This window comes from Aedes albopictus, chromosome 1, assembly GCF_035046485.1.
Source record: "Aedes albopictus strain Foshan chromosome 1, AalbF5, whole genome shotgun sequence".
Classification (NCBI taxonomy): domain Eukaryota; kingdom Metazoa; phylum Arthropoda; class Insecta; order Diptera; family Culicidae; genus Aedes; species Aedes albopictus.
The window spans coordinates 887,557-909,281 of NC_085136.1; the positions used below are offsets into that span (position 1 = coordinate 887,557).

Consider the following 21,725-nt stretch of genomic DNA (forward strand, 5'->3'; position numbering starts at 1 on the left):
CGACAGCATTCTATCCTCTTAATAGGCCCGGGTGACACTGACCTGAGACGACGGATGGGCTAATGTCGGAGCTGCCTTCCATCCCATAAAACCTTGGCAAGACCTTAGAGCAGTGATCCTCAGCCTAACTGTCTTTGCGGGCCAAAATTGAATATTGAAAAGAGACTGCGGGCCGCAAGTCATTCAAGAGTTTATTTTCAACAATTTTCCAAAATTCAATACATTGTTTGATTTTTTTTTTTTTTGAAAATATTGAACAAAGAACTAAACAATATGGAGTTATCAGGAGATTTTATTTTACTTCAAAGTGCCTGAATATCGTAGGGAATTAAAAACAGGGAATTTCAAAACCGTAACATTAAGGTTTTGTAGTTCTTGACATTAATAATGTTGAGCAAATTATTTCAGACTAAAAGCCATACGAAAAATAGCAATAGTGACGCTGGGTAGAACAATATGGTCCTCTTTAAGAATATTGTGGATAAACTTACAGTGTATTTATGGCGCAGATTATAAGTGCAGACTAGTGGTAGCCCTAGACACGAACACGGGAAAATTTCGTGTAAAATCCTGGATCCAGTTTTGATAAATTTGCGAATGGAATTTCTTACAGCCAGCTTAGAAATTTTCTGAAAAGTATATCGAACCCTTTATTTTTAAAATCTTGAAACTGTGGGGCTTCTCGTGGAGTTTGAGTAATTTCATAATGAATTGTAGGGATTTCAGGGTTCTGGGAAAATTTTTCGGAAAACTGCCTGGAGATACTTGAGATCTTTGATGATTTTTTAAAAGTTTTTCTTGTGTAGTTTCATAGGAAGCCAATGAAGAAAAAGATGCAAACATAATTTTCTGAACAATGTGTGCAAGTATTTGTAGCCGATTTAGAATAGATATTTAAAAAAAATCCCAAAAGTATTGCTAGGGGAATGAAGACTGAATAGTATCTTGCCTAATCCCTGAAGTTTTAAACTAAATTCCGAAAGTTTGGGCAACACTTCCTTTAAGAAAAATTGTTGGCAAAAATTATGTATTTTTTTTATAATTTCCTGGTAGAAGTGATGAATAAAGTATAACGAATACAAGGAATCTTTTCGCCGATAAAACAAAATGGAAATTATTTAAAATCTATTTTCGTGAAATTAAATATATTACTATGACGGGTTCTGCCACAAGTCCAAAACCCATGGTAAAGAACCTGTGACATTTAGCCTAAACTCATTATTAAGCGACATACGCCATACTTAACAACTGTTTCAAATATTTTCAGAACAAAATTCAAAAAAGTAGTCTTTTCCAGTTTGTAAAACTTTCAAAAATGTTAAAAATATCTTCATGACATTGACAAAATTTCAGTAGGTCGTTAATATTTATTCTCATGAAAGTTTTAAAATATGGTGAAATTTCCGATTTCCTTAATGAAATCTATGAGTGGGCCACTTTCCAATGCATTTCAAAATCAGTTCGCGGGCCGCACAAAACCTGGTCGAGGGCCGCATGAGGCCCGCGGGCCGCAGTTTGGTGACCACTGCCTTAGAGTACGTTCCCGATCTGTATCCAGCTTAGGAAACTAACTGGGTGAAAGTAGGTTCAGTAGAAGAATCCTGATTGGCGCTGATCCTGGCTCTGAGCTCAGGCCCCATAAGAGTCTGTGCCAACCCGTGGATGGCCTCCCTGCTTGCATAGATAACCTCCGGGATCCTTGAGCAACTGCTTCAGTGGCAGTGAGGCACAGCGGCTCTAAGGGGGACTCTTTTTGTAGCGATGGATTCATTTACAATCAAAGAAAGCGAGAACACTGAGGGCGTGGCGATCAACCCGTTCTCGAGAGGCCGACTGGTTAGATCACCGACACATGCGGCGAGGTTAGAATCCCCTCAATTAATGGAGCAAGGACCGGTTCAGCGTCTGAGGACACGCAGATGAGTGGAGCGGAGCTCACGCGTGAGCTGAACCGCAACAGGGATGAGCTTCCAAAGATGCTGGTGGTGTCCGAACAGCTCGAGGAGCTGATCGGCTACACGAACGGGCGGAACAAAATCAGCAAAGACTTTAAAAAAGGTCTGCTAAGGCTCCACCATTCGGCAGCCCAGGCCAAGAAAGAGTACGATCTCTTGGTTAAGTGACGAGATAGTGTAGCAGACGCGGGTAAAGGAGAGAGGTCCACGCAAACGGACCGCCCCTCTACGGAGAGCACGACTAGGGTGTAGCCAGGTGGGGCTGCAGAAAAGACGGCCCAAGCCAAAAGGCCGAGAACCGTCGACGAGGAACGGCCAGTGAGGGGGCGGGGGCGCAGTACGAGTAACCCTAAACAGGTCGCGAAACGAGCAAGGGGTAAAGATCCGTAGCCCCTTGATGAGGGCGTTAAAAGTAGCGGAAGCCAACCGGTCCAAGGGAAGGGGAACCCTTGGATTACGGTTGGTAAAAAGAAGTTTTTGAGTAAAACCAATTCGAAGCCTGCTCGTAAGCTCACGAGGGGCGATGCACTGGTCCTTAAAACAGAGGGAGATAGCTACGCAGACGTGCTGCGGGCTATGCGAGGCGAAAATCGTCTCTCGGAGTTAGGCGCGGATGTCAAAAGCATCCGGCGCACTAGGACAGGTGAGATGATGCTGGTGCTTAAGAAAGATGCGATCAACAAGGGCACCTCTTATACGGCATTAGCACAGGAAGTACTGGGCGAGAAGGTACAGGTAAGGGCTTTGACGCCGGAGGCGACCCTCCAGTGTAAGAACCTGGATGAGATCACCAACGTGGAAGAGCTCTCTGCCGTCCCCAAGCAACAGTGCATGGTCAACATCCGACATCCGAAGGGGCTCAGCAGGCACGCAGATCGCTTCCAACCAAGCTTCCAATTGGGGAGGCGAAGAAAGCGGCTGCGAAGGCCATGATCGAAGTCGGCTGATCAGAGTCTACGAGCCGCCGGAAGTGTGCTTTAGGTGCTTTGAGCGGGGACACAAGTCCCCGACAGGAGCAAACGCTGCAGAAGGTGCGGAGTAGAAGGTCGCTTCGCCAGGTAGTGCAATGCGGCACCAAAGTGTCTGATATGTACGATGACCAAAGGCCTCGCGACGGGTGTGTTTAAGCGCCCAAGCATGAGTAGAGGACAGAACCGCCGAAAATGACGCAGGTCACACAGTTGAACTTAAATCACTGTGAAGCCGTGAAGCAGTTGTTGTGGCAATCCGCCTCGGAGTCTAGTACAGACATTGCACTATATTCGGATCTATCTCGCATCCCCCTCGATAATGGGAACTGGGTAGCGGATAAGGCTAAGAAAACGGTGATCTGTACGACCGTTCGGTACCCGGTTCAGGAGATAATCTCCACGACGAGCGAGGGCATCGATTGCGAAGATCGACGGGGTCTACTACTGCAGTTGCTATGCAAGCCCCCCTGTACATAATCGCATAGTTGACGTAAGCGCCACTGTAGTTTTCAGGACCCTTTTGAAATTGTAACAATGATTAATGAAAAGTTTATGATTTTTTTTCACGTTGATATCTAGCTAGTGATTAGATCTTGTGCTCTATTGAATAAAATTGGTCACAATTATGCACATTTGATAGATATTAGCTTGTGAGTACCGACATTGTCAATGGTGGTTACGTCAATCATGCGATTATGGGCAGCCCCCCCAGGTGGCCCATTAACCAGTTCTTGTTCATGCTAGACCCACTGGTAAGCGCACTAGTAGGACGGAATCCCTTGGTCATCGGTGGGATAACGCGTGGGCGGTCGAGTGGGGCAGTCGCTTGACGAACGAGAGAGGTTGGGCTCTACTCGAGGCATCATTGATGCGATGTGACCTTCTGGAGCCCGGGTCTTAACCCTAGCTCAGACTGAAGAGTTGATAATGGGTTCACGCATAATGATCACCTGGCGATTCGATACAGTATTGAACATGACGGTAGACGGCAGCAGTTGAGTATAACCGATACTCACCGAGGATGACTGACCTCGTGTTTCGATAAGTCGGCATTTGTGGACCGACTGCTCATGGAATAGAACACCGACTTATCAGTCTAGCGACGGTCTAGTCGGTACCCTGAGACGAGCGTGCGGGGTCGCAATGCCGAGACGATCCATACCTAGGAATGAATGCAGACCAGTATACTTGTGGTGCCATGAATTCGCGGAGCTCCGCGCATCCTGCCATAGGGCAAAGAGAAGGATACAAAGAGCTCGGACCGATGAGTTGAGAGCGGAGCGAGAGACATACAGGGTACTAAAATTGGCACTGAACAAAGAGATTAAGGCGCGTAAGCGGGCATGCTTCGTTAATCTCTGTCAGACGGCCAACACAACCCCCTGGGGAGATGCCTACAGGGTAGTCATATGCAAACGAAGGCGTTCTCGTGATAGGAAGTTTAGAATTTCGATGTAAGACCAATTGCAGAGAACAGAAAGGTCCTGTAATTTGTGGAAGCTCGGTACGTGCATCTGTCAATCATTCAACTTCATCGGGAGCATCCGCATACTCGCCGATCAACTGAAAGACAGCGGGTTCGGCATCGTAGAGCTGCAGGAGGTACATATGTTGGACAGGACCACATGACCCTTGGTGCGAAGGTTTAGAGGTAATCATACCATCTACCATACAACACGCGCGAACTTTCATCGTGGTGGGCCACATGCAGAGGTGCGTGATCGGTCTCCGGCCAATCGACGATAGAATGTGCAGGTTGAAGACCAAGAGCCGATTCTTCAACTTTAGCATAATCATCGTGAACAGCCCTAACTCAGGAAGAACGGATGAAGGACAAGCACACATTCTACGCACAACTCGATCGCGAGTTCGACCGTTGCCCAAGCCACGAAGTCAAGATCTTTATACAAGACCTAATTGTTCAGGTAGGCCAGAAGGAGGAATTTAGATTGTTAAGTTTAACGCTCACCAGCTGACAATATCAAAATTTGATATTTCAAGATCAAACGAATAGCTTGCTGCTATTGATTAGATCAGCGTTTCTCAAACTATGGGTCACGACCCACTGGTGGGTCGCGAGCAGATTTTTGGTGGGTCGCAAAAGCTTGGGTTACATTATAATAAATGTGTTAATTAAATTATGACAACTAATTTTGTTGGCCATTTTAAAATTTACAAAAACTATCTTGGATAATCGGCAGAGTTATTTCTGGAATTAGGATTTCTCCATACTTCTTCATGCTTTCTGTATTGTTAATCTTGGTATGGAATATATCAAATATTGAAACCATTTTCTGCGTTTTGAAATCAATTTTGAAACTATGAGTTTCAATCAGAAGATGCTTGTAAAATTTTAGTTTTTTTTATGTTCTCTGAAAAAATGAGTTCAAGTGTTGTATGCAGTAAGCATTTTTCTTCATATTTACTCACCAAGTTCAGCAGTAAAAACTTCAGAAAATATTTAAAATATAAAAAATACAACAAATATCGACAAAAAGCCAACGTACGTTTGATAATATCCACCAATTTTTTTTATTTGTTTTTACGGTAAAGCTTATCTTCTGTAAAATTTTGCTGGATTTTGATAATCGGACCTTTAACTGAAATTAGAACAGCTGAAAAGTGGTTTCAATAAAACATTGGTAACGATAAACACAGTGAATATAGAGAAATCGATCTGCTTGAAGAATTTATCTTTTTTTTTTGTACAAGCAAACACGAGAAAAATGCTTCACATTATTTCTTTTCATTTAATGGATATTTTTAAAGTTCCTCGAAGTATTTAATTATCTTTTTTTTTTTCAATGACTGTATAATTCTATGAGTTATTTATTTAACAAACGTGCGATAGAATTCCCAAAATCTGTGATGTTTTGTATTGTTGCATTGAACCGACTTTTGACTTTTTTATTTGTATTAGAAACTTGCAAACATATTAAAAATTCTTAAGACAAAGAGTTTACTGAAACTGATTACTTGGACACTCAATTGGACTTAAAAAAATGAAAAGTGCTCAATAAATTTCTAATAAACCTTAAATTTCTAAAATTTGCTACAAAACGTAGTTTCATCAAAGCCTATGAACGCGATAAAATTTATTTAGTTAAAAAGTCAACTCTAATTTTCTAAAATGACGTATGTTATAAAATTATGCGCTGGTGGGTCGCCAAATTCAATAAAAATCAAAAGTGGGTCGCAAGCTAAAAAAGTTTGAGAACCCCTGCATTAGATCTTACAAGATCTAAATCTGATCTAACGATGATGTTCCAGGAGTAAATTTTAGATATTATTTTCAGATATTTTATCTCTTATATCAATCAAACCAATATCACAGTTTGTTCTCAATATCAATATATGCTATTATTGAGCTCTTTCGCTCTACCCGGGTACCACAGCAAATCGACAACGCTCCAAGTGATGGACGGAACTTCATCGACTTTATCCACTACGATAAAAAAATCTCCGTCTACAACGATGTACGGTACCGGTGACCAAAATGGTACAACCCAGAGCGACTGAAGGTACCGGATGTCACCTGAGCATTTGCGCAGAATCTCGAGGCAGTGTTACTGATTGGGGCGAGCTCGATATAATCTCTCAATATGACTGCACAGGAAGTTCAGAAATAGCAGCCGTTAAAGACGCAGCCGTGAGCACCGTCGGGTTTACGGAACAGAATCAACGGAACAAATAGTTCGACGAGGAGCGCAGAGCTGTGTTGGAGGAGAACAACGCAGCAATGCTGCAGCAAGAAACCCGGCAGAACGGGAACATAACAAACATAAGTGGAAACTCCAGACCTGCCTTTTTCGGGAGCAGAAACGTCGCCTAGAAGAAACGTAGTGCGTCCTGTTACGGTATGTGCCGCGGACAAAAATGTGGGATGAGGACGGCAGCCTTTTCACAGGTGGACGTGAGGTGATTAATGGTGGAAGCAGTACTTTGATGTGCATGCACCTAGAACGTAGGAACGGACATCCAAGGCAATGAAGGTAACGACTTCGTCAGTGTATCAAAAGGACGTAAATGATACAGTTTCCACGCTGAGAAAAGTAGAAGATGACATGCCTACAACATGTTTCGAAAAAAAAGGAACTGTTTTGCAGATATCAAGCTAAAACCAATAATTTACCTTTGAATACTCTCTTATTGCGGGCCACTTTAGAGTTCATTCAAATATTACGTAAAGCAAAATATGACAATTTTAGACTCCTTCCCTCCCCCACGTAACAACTTTTTTATGGAAGATTTTTAAATTTTGTATGAAGCGTAACACAGCGCTAGACCCCCTCCCTCCCCTCATTGCGTTACGAAATATTTGAAAGAACCATTATGATTATAGCTATTTTTTGGTTGTCTTCGAACCAATCTTCATGGTTTTCAGCAGAAAGCTAATTTTGAATACGTCATAAAGATACTCAAACATCAGATCTATTGGATGCAATCCAACCAAAAATCTGTTTTTGGACGTAAAATGAGTGACAGGGCGTTACAGGAGGCCCAACCGTGTTCATCTTCGGGGTTACGTAATTGAATGCAGTTCGCCCATTACTGTAATCGTTCTTAACAAGGTACTTAAGTCTTTAGTGCGCCAGTAAAATACTGGTGCTAAACCATCACCACCGATTACATCCAATTCCGTTCGAATTTTAGTCCTCCCGAGAGGAACCCACCCAGCTTAAATTCGACGCTTAACGACGCACACCTGTTGTGCCGCTTATGAACAGTAGGCACCTAAGTATAGTAACTACCCACTCGCCATTACACCTGCCGCTGCCGACAATGTATCGCATCAGCAGCAAACAGCTCAAATTTTCCGCCCATAACAGGCAGTTTCCTTAACCGCACCGGCTTTTGGGTTACTATGCCTCCCCGCTCACCACCGGCTCGCAAATTCTGCTACGGGGGTGGGCGGCTGGCCGGCTCATCCTTGTCCTCGCCCCGAGCGGCACCCACCCGCGCGCATCCATCATTAACCGGACTCTTAATTGCCCAGGCCCCCGGCCGCCGTCGTCGTCGCTACCGCTCGCTCGCTGCTCGCTCGCAAACGATGTAACAACAAACACTTTTTTCTTTATTGAGATGGTGGCAATTAATTTAATTTTTATGTTTGGTAATAATTCATAAAAAGAGAATCGTTTGTGAGAGAGCGCGTAAGCCACAAGTGTTAGTAGCTGTATGGTGGAAGGTGAGGAAAAAACGAATTCGCGGCTCCGGACAGTGATGTTGTACTAAAACGGCGGCGGCGGCGGAGAAAAAAGCCGAGAACAAATATTCAAGGTTGTGTTTACTATGAGGGTATTCTGCAATTGCATGTACTTGCGAGGGTAGTAGGTGACAAGTGTATGTAGTGATGTTTGGCCGTTTCTATTTTATGATCGACACCGTAGCATTCATTGTTACAGCCTGTTTATTGTCTATTTACGAAGGAGCATATCGCGTTTTTCTCCCGGTCTCTCTGTTGGAATAAGGTCCATGAATCGTTGGAGGAGAATCTCGCTACTGGGTTGAATTGTATTATGAGCCAGGTGGTCCAGGAGTTCTGTTTTTTCGTCGGTATCAGGTTGTAAGCGACATTTATGAGCTAATTTTCGATTCAATAATTGAATTGTTAAATTAATTTATTGCCCACTTGAGGCTCCGGATGAGGCTTTTGCGTACCTACCAATATATATGCGACGGAGCAAGTGCGGGCTCTATTCTGAAACCTGTATCGTAAAAAGTGGCCATTAAACGCGCGGAAATGGCTTTTTCAAACAACCGTCGCTTATTGATAGCTTTCGGTAGGGATGGTTTATTGGTCGCGGCAATATCGGTCATGTTTTGACGGCCGATTTGCGGTGATTTGTTTCCACCGGTGTTTAATTTTCCCGAATTAGGCTTGCTCGTTATTCACGTGGGTGCTACTTTGTAGCCTTTATGGCGCTTGTGTTCTGATGGAACAGCAGATGATAAGGTGTGAACTGTGAAGGATTTACTGATGATGTGTTTATTTGTTTTTTCTTCGATTTTCCAGTTGGTTCGAGCATTTCGGTGGGGGTAAGCGGAGTAGGATCCTGCACACCGTCCAACCCGCTGGAGTGGACCGGCAACGTGACGGTACGGAAGAAGCGAAAACCGTACTCGAAGTTCCAGACGCTCGAGTTGGAGAAAGAGTTCCTATTCAATGCCTACGTTTCCAAGCAGAAGCGATGGGAACTGGCCCGGAATTTGAACCTGACTGAGCGACAGGTGAGTTGATCATGACTATTTTAGCAGAACAGTTCGTCCATTCGATGCTTTTCCACTTCTTCAGTTGATTTTAGTATTTTTTACATACAAACACTGCAACACTCACTAGACAAAATGGAGCTTACTATGAATGGGCTGTAATTTTATCCGACTACACTAAGGTCTTTTTTTACACGGGGATACGTACCATGTTAAAAACCGTGTAAAAAAAACGTGTTAATTCGTGAAACCGTGTAAAAAAACAAGCTAATTTGGGAATCCGCGTATAAAACACAAGGGCCTTCAGATATCCGAGGATTTGTTTCAGAAAGTTCAAGCAGAATGGAAGGGGGTAGTGTAGCAAGGGTGGGTTCTAGGGGTTAGTGGGGAAGGGGGCAAGGGATGGTTGAAGGGTTTGGAGGAGGGGAATGCATACTGGTTTCAAGGAGGATTTCAGAATATTTTAGGGGTGTTAAGGGCGGTTTAGACGGACGAAGCGAAGATTCAAGGATTCTGTCACGAAGTGTTCAAGAGGATACACGGCTTTGTCTGAGAGACGCATAAGGTTCAGAGGTGTTTCTGGAAACATTCAACAGATCTACATTCGTTATCAATGGGTTTTTGTTATCCTTCTGCTGATGCGCAGTATTCTATAGGTCTATGAAACATGGTTCAGTAAAGTAGTTATGGCCACAAATATTGAAGGTCCACCATAAACCTTCGCGAATATAGGCCTTAAGACCTACGAGCGTGATCTATGGATTGTTGTTACATAAATGATACGGTGCAACACCCTACAGGTCCATGGAGCATTGTTTTGCAAAGAACAAATTTCCAAAGATGTTCTAGGTCCTCCAAGAACTTTCACGAGTGAATACCTTAAGATCTACAAGCGTAATCCTTAGATTGTTGAAACATCACTGATATGGTGTAGCTTCCTACAGGTCCATTGAGCATTGTGCTGAAGAGAACTAAGTTCCAAAAATATTGAAGGTCCTCCAAGGACTTCCGCGAGTAAGGTCTTTTGGTCTACATGCGTAATCAATGAATTGTTGTTATATTACTGACACGTGGCAACATCATGCAGGTCCATGGAGTATCGTTCTGTAACGAAACAATTTTCAAAGATGTCCTAGGTCCTCCAAGTACTTCCGCGAGTGAATACCTTAAGATCTACAAGCGTAATCGATGGATTGTTGAAACATCACTGATATGTCATAACTTCCTACAGGTCCATTGAGCATTGAGCAGTCTTCCAAGGACTTCCGCGAGTAAAGTTTTAAGATCTACAAGCGTAATCAATGAATTGTTGTTCAATTACTGACATGGGGCAACATCATGCAGGTCCATGGAGTATTGTTCTGTAACGAAAGAATTTCCTAAGATGTTCTAGGCCCCCAAGAGCTTCCGCGAGTGAAATCCTTAAGATCAACAAAGCGCAATCGATGGATTGTTGTTACATTCCTGATACGGTGCAACATTCGTGGATTGTTGTTCTGTAAAGAAATAGTTTCAGAAGATGTGCTAAGTCCTCCAAAAATTTCCGTGAGTAGGGGCCTTAAGATCTAAAGGCATAATCAATGGGTTGTTATTACATTACTGATACGACACAACATCCCACATGCCCATAAAGCATTTTCTGTAAAGAACTAGTTTCCAAAGATGTTCTAGGTCCCCCCCAAGAACTTCCGTGAATAAAGTATATTATTATCAATTGTGTTATGTACCTGTAAGTTGCATATCATGATGCATTGGATGCTATAAGGTGGAGGCCATATGCTTTCAGGCATACATGCTTCCATACGCATATCGCTTCCACTTTAGCATCCTATTTAACATCATATACGATCGTGTGTTTGCGGAGTTGTTTAAGATTCGGGGTAGATTGTGGTAGTACTTGTGTAAACAGATATTGGCACAATCTATGCCCAAGTAATATTTTGATGTCCAATTAGTCTTGTAGAGGTTTTTAATATCGTCATAAAACCTAACACCTTTAATTTTGGTTTTATTATTGTTCTAAGAACCTCCTCTAGTATATTTGACTAGAAAATGTTTCTAGGGATGCTAATTGACAAATTGATTGACCGAGATGACCAACCTAAGGCTAAAAATCTCGTTAATGCAAATAAAAAAAATGATTGATGATTTTTTGAAAAAAATCGTGTTCTGGTGGCATTCGAACCCACGACTCCGTATTAGCTAAACCGGCGCGTTAATCAACTAAGCCACAGAACAGGCAACGATTTTGTGAAATAGAAAGCTTAACTGATTCCGAGCTCATACCTTTTTTTTCGGCTTGGATGCCAATCCATAACACATTACTCGCGTTTGTGTCCATTACATACTAACCACTTATTTCTGTCACAAATTTTGGCTCTGATTAGGTCTTTTGGATTCCGCCAGCGTCATCGCCGCAATCCAATCTGAAGTGCCACGGCATCTTTGGATCCAAGGCATTATTGTGAGGTTTACTCCACCAGGAATCACCTTCATATGGATTCCTGGGTACTGCAACATTCCGGGTAATGAACTCGCCAACCTCCTCGCCAGAACACGCAGGTGCACAGTACCGCACTATTTCGCGACTGTGCTAGTGGACAGCATGGAAAGTTGGCTTTGAAGCACAATTCGGACACATAACACATTTGAATGATTTTTCTACATAAATTAAGTTAGAACTTTTTGGAGGTTTTGGCTTTCTCAGTCTAGGGATTCCAAACAATTAAATTGGCATTGCCCGACATTTCGGCCTAATTTATTTGGTTTTTAAGGCTAATGCTGTCTATCGTTTTTTGTTATGTTAGTGCCACAGTTTCTTTTGGAGTTTCTTGTATCATTTCTACACACGTGGATTTTAGAAACATCCTAAAATGCATTCGAAATCACCCTAAAGCTTCCTCGGACCCCATGTACCGCACCAGAGACCCTCCGAAACTCCCGAAAAAACCTCCATTACGCGTCTAAAACAAGCAGAAAATCCTCTAAAACTACCTGAAATGCCTCCGAAATGCTCCTAAAGCACCCTAGAATCCCATGTAACGCACCTGAGACCACGCCAATTGTTAACCGGCGCACACTGGGGCAGGATTGAAAATACACGGAAAAAACCTCTAGCTCGTCGAGATGTCGAGATACGCACTTGGTGTCTTCAGCGAAAATATGTCTATGAACAAGGTCGATATTCTGAACGGTAGCATATTTTTCTTACGTTATTCGCATAAAAGTCCTATAAGTCATTTTGGCCATCTTTCATTTTAGCGGTATGGTGTCTTCGGCAAAGTTGTTCGGCTATTTATGCTAAAAAAGTTTGCCGAAGACGTCAAATTTCCAAAGCCTACTGTTCTTGAGATATTAGTCGTTTTATAAAATACCTACCTAAAATCGAGTTTTTTCATTAAATTACGTTTGTAAACAAATTCAATATCCGTTTTCGAGTTATAATAATGAAAAATACTAAAATAAAACATATGTAAAATAAATTAGTTGGAAAAAACAAAATATGCATTGATTTTTCATAGAAAGTTCCTGAAAATCACGCAAAATGTATATAGGACGTTCTTGCAGTCGGGCAAGTTCGGGCAAGTTTTTTCATCGGCGATCACCTAAAAAATACATAAGCTTTCATGTAAATTTTTTTCACCGACATGATATTTGATGATTTTTTTTAAATAGCGTTCAAAGTTTACTGTTTTGTGTGAATTAGTACAACATTTTTGCACATATTTTACCATGTTGTATGTTGCCAAGTGAACCATGAGAAGTATAAATGCAATCTAGTTACAGGTTTAGTCATATTTAAGCTCCAAACAAATTGTAAAACACAAAAATGTCCGAAACGCCAATAAAAGTGAGTTTTTAGATCATTGAACACACAAAAAATATTTCTATTAAATAAAATTATATAAGATAATGATAAAACCAAGGCTAAATGGCGTGTTTAGGACATTTTTGTGTTTTACAATTTGTTTGGAGCTTAAATATGACTAAACCTGTAACTAGATTGCATTTATACTTCTCATGGTTCACTTGGCAACATACAACATGGTAAAATCGTGCGGGTCAGGTGGACCTGGCCTAGCACGAGAGACTCTTAGGGTCGGCATGAGCCACTCTTCTCTCTTTAAATGATTTTATTTGAACTTGCGAGGTGTGTGAGTGTAGGAGGCCGATGAGGCTGGCCGGCGAAAATGCAGCACGTGGAGGGGTTCTTGAAGTTCTGGCGAGGCTTCAGGTTGTCTACGGGCTTATGACGTCCTCGCAGGTCCCTGAAGTCTTCGGAGAACACAAAACGGTCGTTCGGGGCGCGGCTTAACCGTCGAGGTCGATGCTGCGGAGTACTGGGGTCGTCTTGAAACGCCTAAAACTTGTCCCTGAAGCGTCCATGAAACACCCCTGAGACAAGTTGAAACTCCTCTGGAATGCCCTGAGACCCCTTGAAGCGCTACTGAGGACCCCTTGGAACCCTTTGAAGCACTTTGCGAGGACCTTTAAACTCCCTCAAACGCTCCTGAGCAGGTGTGATTAAATCCCACGGATGTATCCACCTCCGCGATAATGATTTTTCACCGCATGGGATGAAAAATAAGAGTCTCTCACTTCCACACTCACGATAATTCTCTTTCTCTCCATCCACAACTCACGGATGAACAACAAAGCATTAAATTTTTCACTGCGTCTCCGAGTCTCATAACATCTCTCCCGATACAGTAAACCGGGCTCAAATTGATCTTCGGGTCGAAATTGATCAGACGTTTTTCCGTTAGAAAAAGCATATCTCTAATAGTTTCCTTTTAAGGCGAAACTGGAAGCAAATCCTCACTTTTTGGTTTATGATTTTTTATTAAATAACGAAGCAATATTTTCAAAATCGGTTTTCGTGCACATGTAGAGTATGGATCAGGGTACCTTCTGATTTTTTTACGCGGTAGAAAATGTTTTTCGTTTTTGCAAAAACCATTTTTGAACAAAATTTCACTAAAAAATGGTTTCTGCAAAAACGAAAAACATTTTCTACCGCGTAAAAAATTCAGAAGATACCCTGATCCATACCCTACATGTGCACGAAAACCGATTTTAAAAATATTGCTTCGTTATTTAATAAAAAATCAAAAACCAAAAAAATGAGAAAATGCTTCCAGTTTCGCCTTAAGTATCATGTTGTTGGAATTGATACTTAATTCTGTTTGTAAGAAAACTTTAAAAAAATGCTTTGTCTACATGAAAAGAGACTGATCAATTTAAACCCGGAGATCAATTTGATCCAGGTTTACGGTACATGGGATAAATCATTTCACGTTTAGTGGTACCGTGTTTACATAAAATGTACTTGTTTCCATGGCCATCTAGATAACACGCCACCGCTCACATGGGCTCTGAATCCTCATGCAACGCTTCTGAAACCTGAGAGCCTGTGAAGCCCACCTAAAACCCCTCTGAAATACCCAGATACGCCATGAATCGCATCTGAAACCCCCGTGAAACTCATCCTATTGCCTGTGAAGCTCGCTGTAACCCCTCTGTATACACTGAAACGCTCCGAAACGTTTGGATATCTTCGAAACCATCTACAAACTCCCGCGAAACTCACCTAAGACTCCCTGAAGTCCCCTATACCCCCATTTGAAACCTTCTAAAATGCTTAGAAACGCCCGTGAAGTCTCCTGATATCCCCGCATAACTCACCTGAGAGACTGTAGTGCCCCCTAAACCCCTCGGAAACCTTATGAATGCCCTAAAACGCCTTGAAACGTCTCTGAAACGTCTGCAACAAAACAAAAAAAAAACACTGGAAACCTACAAATGCATCATTTTATTTCTTGTATTGGGGTCTAGAACTATTCAATTGCATCGCGCTTATGTTGGGAGCCTATGTTACAGAAATAGAGATCCTTTCAAATGCATCGCGTCGCAGGCTGGGCACCAACACAACAAAGATTAAAAAAATAGAACACTACAAATGTACAAAATATCGCAAATCATAACATGCTAAACACAAGATAAACTGTGCCATGTTACCCAAATGGATATCGAAGTCCGTGCCCAGAATGACGAGGTTTCATAATAGTTCATGGTCCATTTGTAAATTCTGTAATCATATTTTTCCAATCCTAATAAGCATACGGATTCGGATTGCAATATAAAATTTTCTTTATTTTGATGTATATGATGAGGGATGGTTTGCGTGGCTTATACTTGAGCGTTACCCGAAATCGCCTGAGCTGAAATTGTCTGGGTTTTGTGATGAACTGACATTTTTTTCACATTTCTGTTAAATGACGGCTGGATCTAAATTTTAAAATTTTTGAATTGAATTCAAAACGGCAAATGTTGATTCTATTTTGAATAATAACTCCGGTTGTTAAAATTTTGTAAATTTCTTATTGATCGGATTTCTCAGTTTTTATGTTTTGTTCGCTTTTTACACTAGCCCCAACCATTGTCAAGCCTCTGTCGGTTGAAGATGCTCTTGGGGTTGTTGGGGGTTTGTGGTTTGGTTTGAGACTTTTTATGGAAACTTTTTGGAACCCCGGGAAGCTCACTTGAGAGGCTATCATTTTCGGATTCTGTAACGATTTTTTGGTGTTTTTGGTTTCGGAAACAGTAGGTTGTTGGCCTAAGATCCCCTATCTACCGTGGTGGGACTGCCACCTTAGTCGTATCTCCGGTGGAGGAGCATTTCATACTCAGCTGCTAGATGTCAGAATAGACGCTGTTTGAGCCGCACCTCCTTGGTGAACAGACGCTCGAGACGTACCTCCTCAATCTAGCTAATGTCAAAAGGACAACAGTGCCCAGGCTGCACTACCAGCTAAGCACACAACTCTTAGCCGGCGGTCTTTGCTGGCGTGGAAGATTGAGGTAGGAACTTGTGAGGGCCAGAGCTATGTTGGACGCTCTAAAACTCTTTTCAAACCTTCTGAAACACATAGAATCGTCCTGAAATGCATGGAAACGCCTTGGAACGTTTCAGAAACCCCCGTGAAACTGACCGGAGAGTCTGTAAAGTCCCCTTAAACGACTCCGAAACCTCCTGGATTGCTCTGTAACGCCTTTTAACGCCCAGAAACGCATTGAATCGCCTTGGAACGCCTTAAAACGCCTCAAAAAACCCCTGGGAACCCGTGTGAAACTGACCTAGATTAGAGCCTGCGAGGCTCCCTAGAACCTCTTTGAACCCTTCTGAAACGCTTTGATATGCTTCTGAAACGTTCCTGAAATCTTTAAACCCTCCCTAAAATCTCTCTGACAATAAAATAAATAAATAAATAAAATAAACCCACATAAGCACCTCACCTATTAGAAACCCCCAGAAATCCCCTTGAAGCTCACCTAAGACCTTGTGAAGCCATCTGAAATCCATCTGAAACATTTTACAGTGCTCTAAAACGCAGCTGAATTCCCCGAAACTGTCGTGAACCTCACATTAAATGGCTTGAAACGCCTCTGATAGCCCCCTATCCGATAGTCCCTTGAAAGCCCTCTGAAACCCAGCATGACGTCCCCTTTAACTCTCCAAGCTCCTTCATTGAAACAAAAATGACTAGAAAGGCATGATAGTGACTGTTCATTGTAGTAAAAGTTACATAATGAAATTCAGCTTGGGCTTGATTGACCGCCCATAGATGCTACTCTAGTTGCATCGCTACACTCACACAAGGAACCAATCAGATATCTGTTAGGCATTAGCAGGCATCTTCAGTGTGATCTTCTATTTTTGGCGACAATGGCGCCTGTCACGTCAGATTGCCAGTCAATGTGGGAAGCGGAAGAAAGTTGATGATTGATATCCACATCAGACCGAATATACCTCTGCGTCTGCACAAATTCATGCGGATGTTGGAGTGTTGGTAGGACATGGTTGGCAGAGGGTTCACACATTGATGCGTGGATGCCAGGCGTAAGGTGATAGTGTTGTGTGTTTTATTATTCTGAAAATGAGCGACATTGTTAGCATGATTGCATACCTGAGCAAAGTACAATAACTGATCGGTAACAAACTGATAAGTAGTGTTCGTTGCAAAACTCATCTCACAATTTTGTGTTATCAACTTGATTATTCATGTTACCATACCTGTCAAACTGAAGGCATCATCCATGACAACTACAGTGGAAGTTAGTTATCAATGACCGTTGCAAAAGTCTTTCTGATAACAAAATGAGTTTTCAATTTAATAATATTTGGGGATTCGATCCCAGGTCCTCAGCGTGATAGTCAAGTGTTCTAACCATCACACCAGGTCCGCTGCACGATTTACAGAAGTTGTTATCAGCGTGCCATTGATGATAACAAAATTAAATATTTTAATGATGTCACGGATATACTTGGTTGTTATCATGTTTGTTATATTTCCTGCTTATCAGCCAAGCCAAAAAGAGAACGAATTATTTTTGATATAAAATAACACAGTATGTTATCCGGTTGTTATGAAACTTTGCTCGGGTAATTCAGCGTTATCTGATAGATACTGTACAGTGAAAGTTAGAACCCGTTTCTGGTTCTAGCGATGGCTATGAACGAACATGTGAGTGAACATGAGCTGTACACAGATAAAATAATGAGATTTACACGTCATGTAAACTTCATGTTAGTCATGTAAACTTATTGTTATGATGGTTTACATGATATATCATGTAAATTTGTGTTATATGTTATGTGAACACTCAGAGTCATGCTGATTTACATGACATATAATGGAAGTTTACATGACATTTCATGACTTTTACATGATATGTCATGTAAACTTCTGTGATATCCCACGCTCCAATTATGTGCATCATATGTCACAGAATTTTACACTCTTTTTTCGATCTGTGTATATATGTAGAGAGGAGGGAGACAGTACATAAAAAGGATACTAGGTAGAGGGAGAGGGACGGGCCAGGGATTGAACCCAGGAACTTCTGCATGCGAATCAGAAGCGGTAGCTACTAGACCACTAAGTTTAAAATTGAAATTTAAATATAAATAACTACCGATTTGCCAGTTCAACCTGAAACATAACTATACTGAAATTCAAGTATTACAACCTGCAAAATTCTTTCATTCCAGGTGAAAATATGGTTCCAAAACCGGCGGATGAAGAACAAAAAGAACTCCCAACGGCAGCAGGCCCAGTCCAACAACAGCAGTAGCAGCAACTCGAGCCACAACCACGGCCAGCAGCAATCGCATCACAATCCGCACCACCTGAATCTGGGTCTCGGAATGCCACTGCATGGGTCCAAGATGCACCAGTGACCCTTGGAGCACTCCCACGCCCAGGACGACGGCACTGGACAGCAACATCAGCAGCAGCAGCACCAGCAGCCACAACAACAACAACAACAGCACGGGCAGCAGCTGAAGATGGAAATGTGTGACGTCCCGACCGCTCCGATGTGCAGCCACATCCCGCACCCGCATCTGATCAACTATCACCACTAGATTCGGGACGGGATCCTGGCGGGGACCCACTAGGGTCGAGCACCCCTTGATAATACGTAACAAATGCGCTAGATGAAGAAAATAATATCGAGCATCCAGGCCACCAGTACTAAAAACTGCTTCTCCAGTGTGTGTCGTCGTTGTGCGAAAAGTGAACTACTGATAAAACACTAAACTAATTCAAAGAAAAATCATATGACTTGTAAATAGTACAATTAAGTTAAATCGAGTGAGGAAAGGAAGGGATAGCGATTCTCTGCCCTTTTTGGGAACTGATATCTCTAAAGAACTAAAGCAGAGAAACCATAATCCCAGTAAAGTTAGTGAATATCTAGGATTTGACAAAATTCATTCATTGAAAAACAAAACAAAAAAAGTGAAAAATTATAAGAAAAAGGAAAATTTTATTTCCTCGGTTATAGGTTTACGTACAAGTTAAACGAACAAAAACTAAAACTCGTAGAAATCGTGGATCGAACATTGTGAAAATGGCATGAAGGCAAAAGTATGTGATCATTATTTTAGTTGAGTAGTATTCGTCGTCCTTCGCATCACGGTGTTTAAGTTCCCCTCCCGTCCCCGTCCTCTTCCTCCATGTTTTACCCCACCTCCGTTCCTCGTTCGTTTGCTCGTTCTCGCACAACAGCATTTGTAGCAGACTTTCAGCTTCGGTTTTTGCTCAGTTTTACCTTCGTTGTTGGGGCGTTTGATGGCGAGAAGCTTCGGGGTGCTTACTGCTCGGGAAGCATCACGTCTCGGTCCCGGTGTCAAGCGTAGTTGAAATTCTGTCGATAGAAGAAACAAGCAGAAGACTCTTGTATTAGTTTTATAATATGAGTTATGATTAGGAGATGTTAATCGAAAGTACGTTCTTTTTGGCGTTCTTTTTTTTCTGTTGCCGGATGCCTTATTTCCCCCGATTCATACCAGTGACGTTTCTAGACTATGTTTATTTCCCAGTTGCTCCATGCTCCATATATCTGTTGCAAACAATAATCGAACGGCTGATTGTTGATTTTTGAAAAGTCGAAAAAAGGGCTGATGAATTATGATTGTATTTCACTATCGAGTGCATGATCGGTGTCAGTTAGTACATACTAAGCATTCTTTTATAGTTCAGAAAGATATTGAAGAGTTCAGTTGACATCATGTAAAATCTGTATTCAAATTCAGATGAATATAAGGAAGCATTTTCTATACGTTTTTATGTGCAGTTACTTCACTGTAAAGTATCTCACAATTTAAAAAAATAATATTATTACTATTGACACCGTTCAAGCATATGAAAGCAGAAACATCTGATTTACATCTGTCAAGCACCTAATATCAAACAGGTTGATTCTAGACAAACAAGCTTGTGTTCTGTTGAAACTTTTATTTGCTCATACAACCATAAACAAATACAAAAGCTAGTGATGTTCTTTTTTTTCAGTTGAATAATGGAAAACCAAAAAAATCAAAACGGATTATCATTGATAACTGCCCTACTGTTTCGTTTTCTTTTGCAAGTTGTCAGTTGTTTTAGAGACATTTCTATTCTTATATAATTTTAGAATGACTACCGGGATGATTGCAAATCTTTTACGTTGAAGAAAGCGTATGATTATTTATGTATGTATTCTTATTTGTACATATACACTAAAAAAATCAACAACTTTTGGATCTAAGATTGATAGTTAAGCGATAAGGATACTAGTGCTAAAGATAAAGTATAATGTGTCTCCAGACGATAGAAAAATTGTAACACTGAGCAAGAGCAGACATTCTATTTCTTAAAGTAAAACATCAAAACCAGTTTTGAAATTATAAAATGTGCTCAAATTTTCATAAAGCAAAACAACCATAACTTAAGTAATGACGATGATATTAAGAGCGAAACAAAATCATGTTTAAATAGACAGAACAAAAGTCAAGCATAATCGTACTGTGTAAAATCCAGTTTCTATCTACACCCATTATTAGTGACGTTATTCTCTATTCTGCCACCAAATAGATTCAGTTTTCAATCCGTACTAGGACATTGGACATAACGCCCAGTTACTTCCATTTTGGAATCAAAAAGAAGCCTCTCAAACGAATTTCAAACCGTTTCTAAACTATCGGAAATGGACGAGTCTTTTCCCCCTAGTTTACTCAAACGAAAGTAGGACTATCCAGATCGCTGCAGCAGTCGAATAAATTTCTAAAAAAAAAAACAACTAAACAAACCGAATCATGTAAATAGAACGTTTGTGCGATAGATCAGAATTAGCTGGCGAATCCCTATGCTACAATAATTTCCTGCAAATCGCGCGTGCAACAAAGGATACAAAAACCATAAAACAATCTTCGTACGCCCAACCTCTAATGAGGAGGCGAACGCGTGTAAGTGAAAAAAAAACAACTAATTGCTGAATAAATCATAAACCATGATAAGAGAATAACGCAAATGTAATGAAAGAACATTTTAACTATTGTAATTTAAAATTAATTAGTTTTAAAAATAATGACTTTAAATAAACGTATTAATATATTGACGGGGTGTGGTCGTTTTTGATTGACTTTTTCTTCTTCCCGGCGGAAATGTGCAGTGCACGTATCGTGTGAGGTGAGTAGCAAAACTAAGGCAATTAGTAGCTTCCCTGATTGCCGGCCGGGCGTACCTAGTAGTAGAAATGAGCCGCGTGGAAATGAGCTGCAAAGAAACAAATTGGCTTTCAACTTCAAGAGTTGTGCTGATGATGAAAACGAATACCTAAGCTAAGCTCTTTCCTCACGTTTCCCCCGCATAGCATTGCATTGACTTGTTGATGTTATTCGTTGGCTTCGTCGATTGGTTGACTCTCGCTGCTGGGGAAGCGATGGAGCATGCGATGGCAGCATTCGTTAGTTGACGCGGCACACACTGCCGTTGTGTAGAGTGTGGCTGACTGATTTTCTTCCCAATTATTTTACCACGTTTGCCTCTGTGCTCAGGAGAAAGAGAACAGAAGATATTAACTTTAATACAAAACTAACGAGGTTCGGATGACGGCGGTTTGAACGGCACGACAATGGCGGGAAACGAACGAAGGTGTGACCAAAGTGGCAATTTGTGCTTCCAACACCTATTGAGGCACTCCCTTGACTCATCGAATGCAATGGTGTTGTTATAGATGATTACGTAGTTCCCATGCGGAGTAG

The 21,725-nt window shown here is 41.5% G+C and overlaps 1 protein-coding gene across 2 annotated transcripts in view; it reads left to right on the forward strand.

Moving 5' to 3' along the window:
- Window positions 1–21,084, forward strand: part of LOC109405222 (homeobox protein abdominal-B) — a 149,081-nt gene extending 127,997 nt beyond the window's left edge. For both annotated transcript variants that reach the window (XM_029864516.2, XM_029864514.2), the window contains 2 exons: window positions 8,943–9,157; window positions 18,189–21,084. In XM_029864516.2, coding sequence (XP_029720376.1) covers window positions 8,943–9,157; window positions 18,189–18,377 — 404 coding nt within the window. In that variant the 3' untranslated portion in view covers window positions 18,378–21,084. The remainder of the gene's footprint in view (window positions 1–8,942; window positions 9,158–18,188) is intronic.
- The last annotated feature ends 641 nt before the right edge of the window (window positions 21,085–21,725 follow it).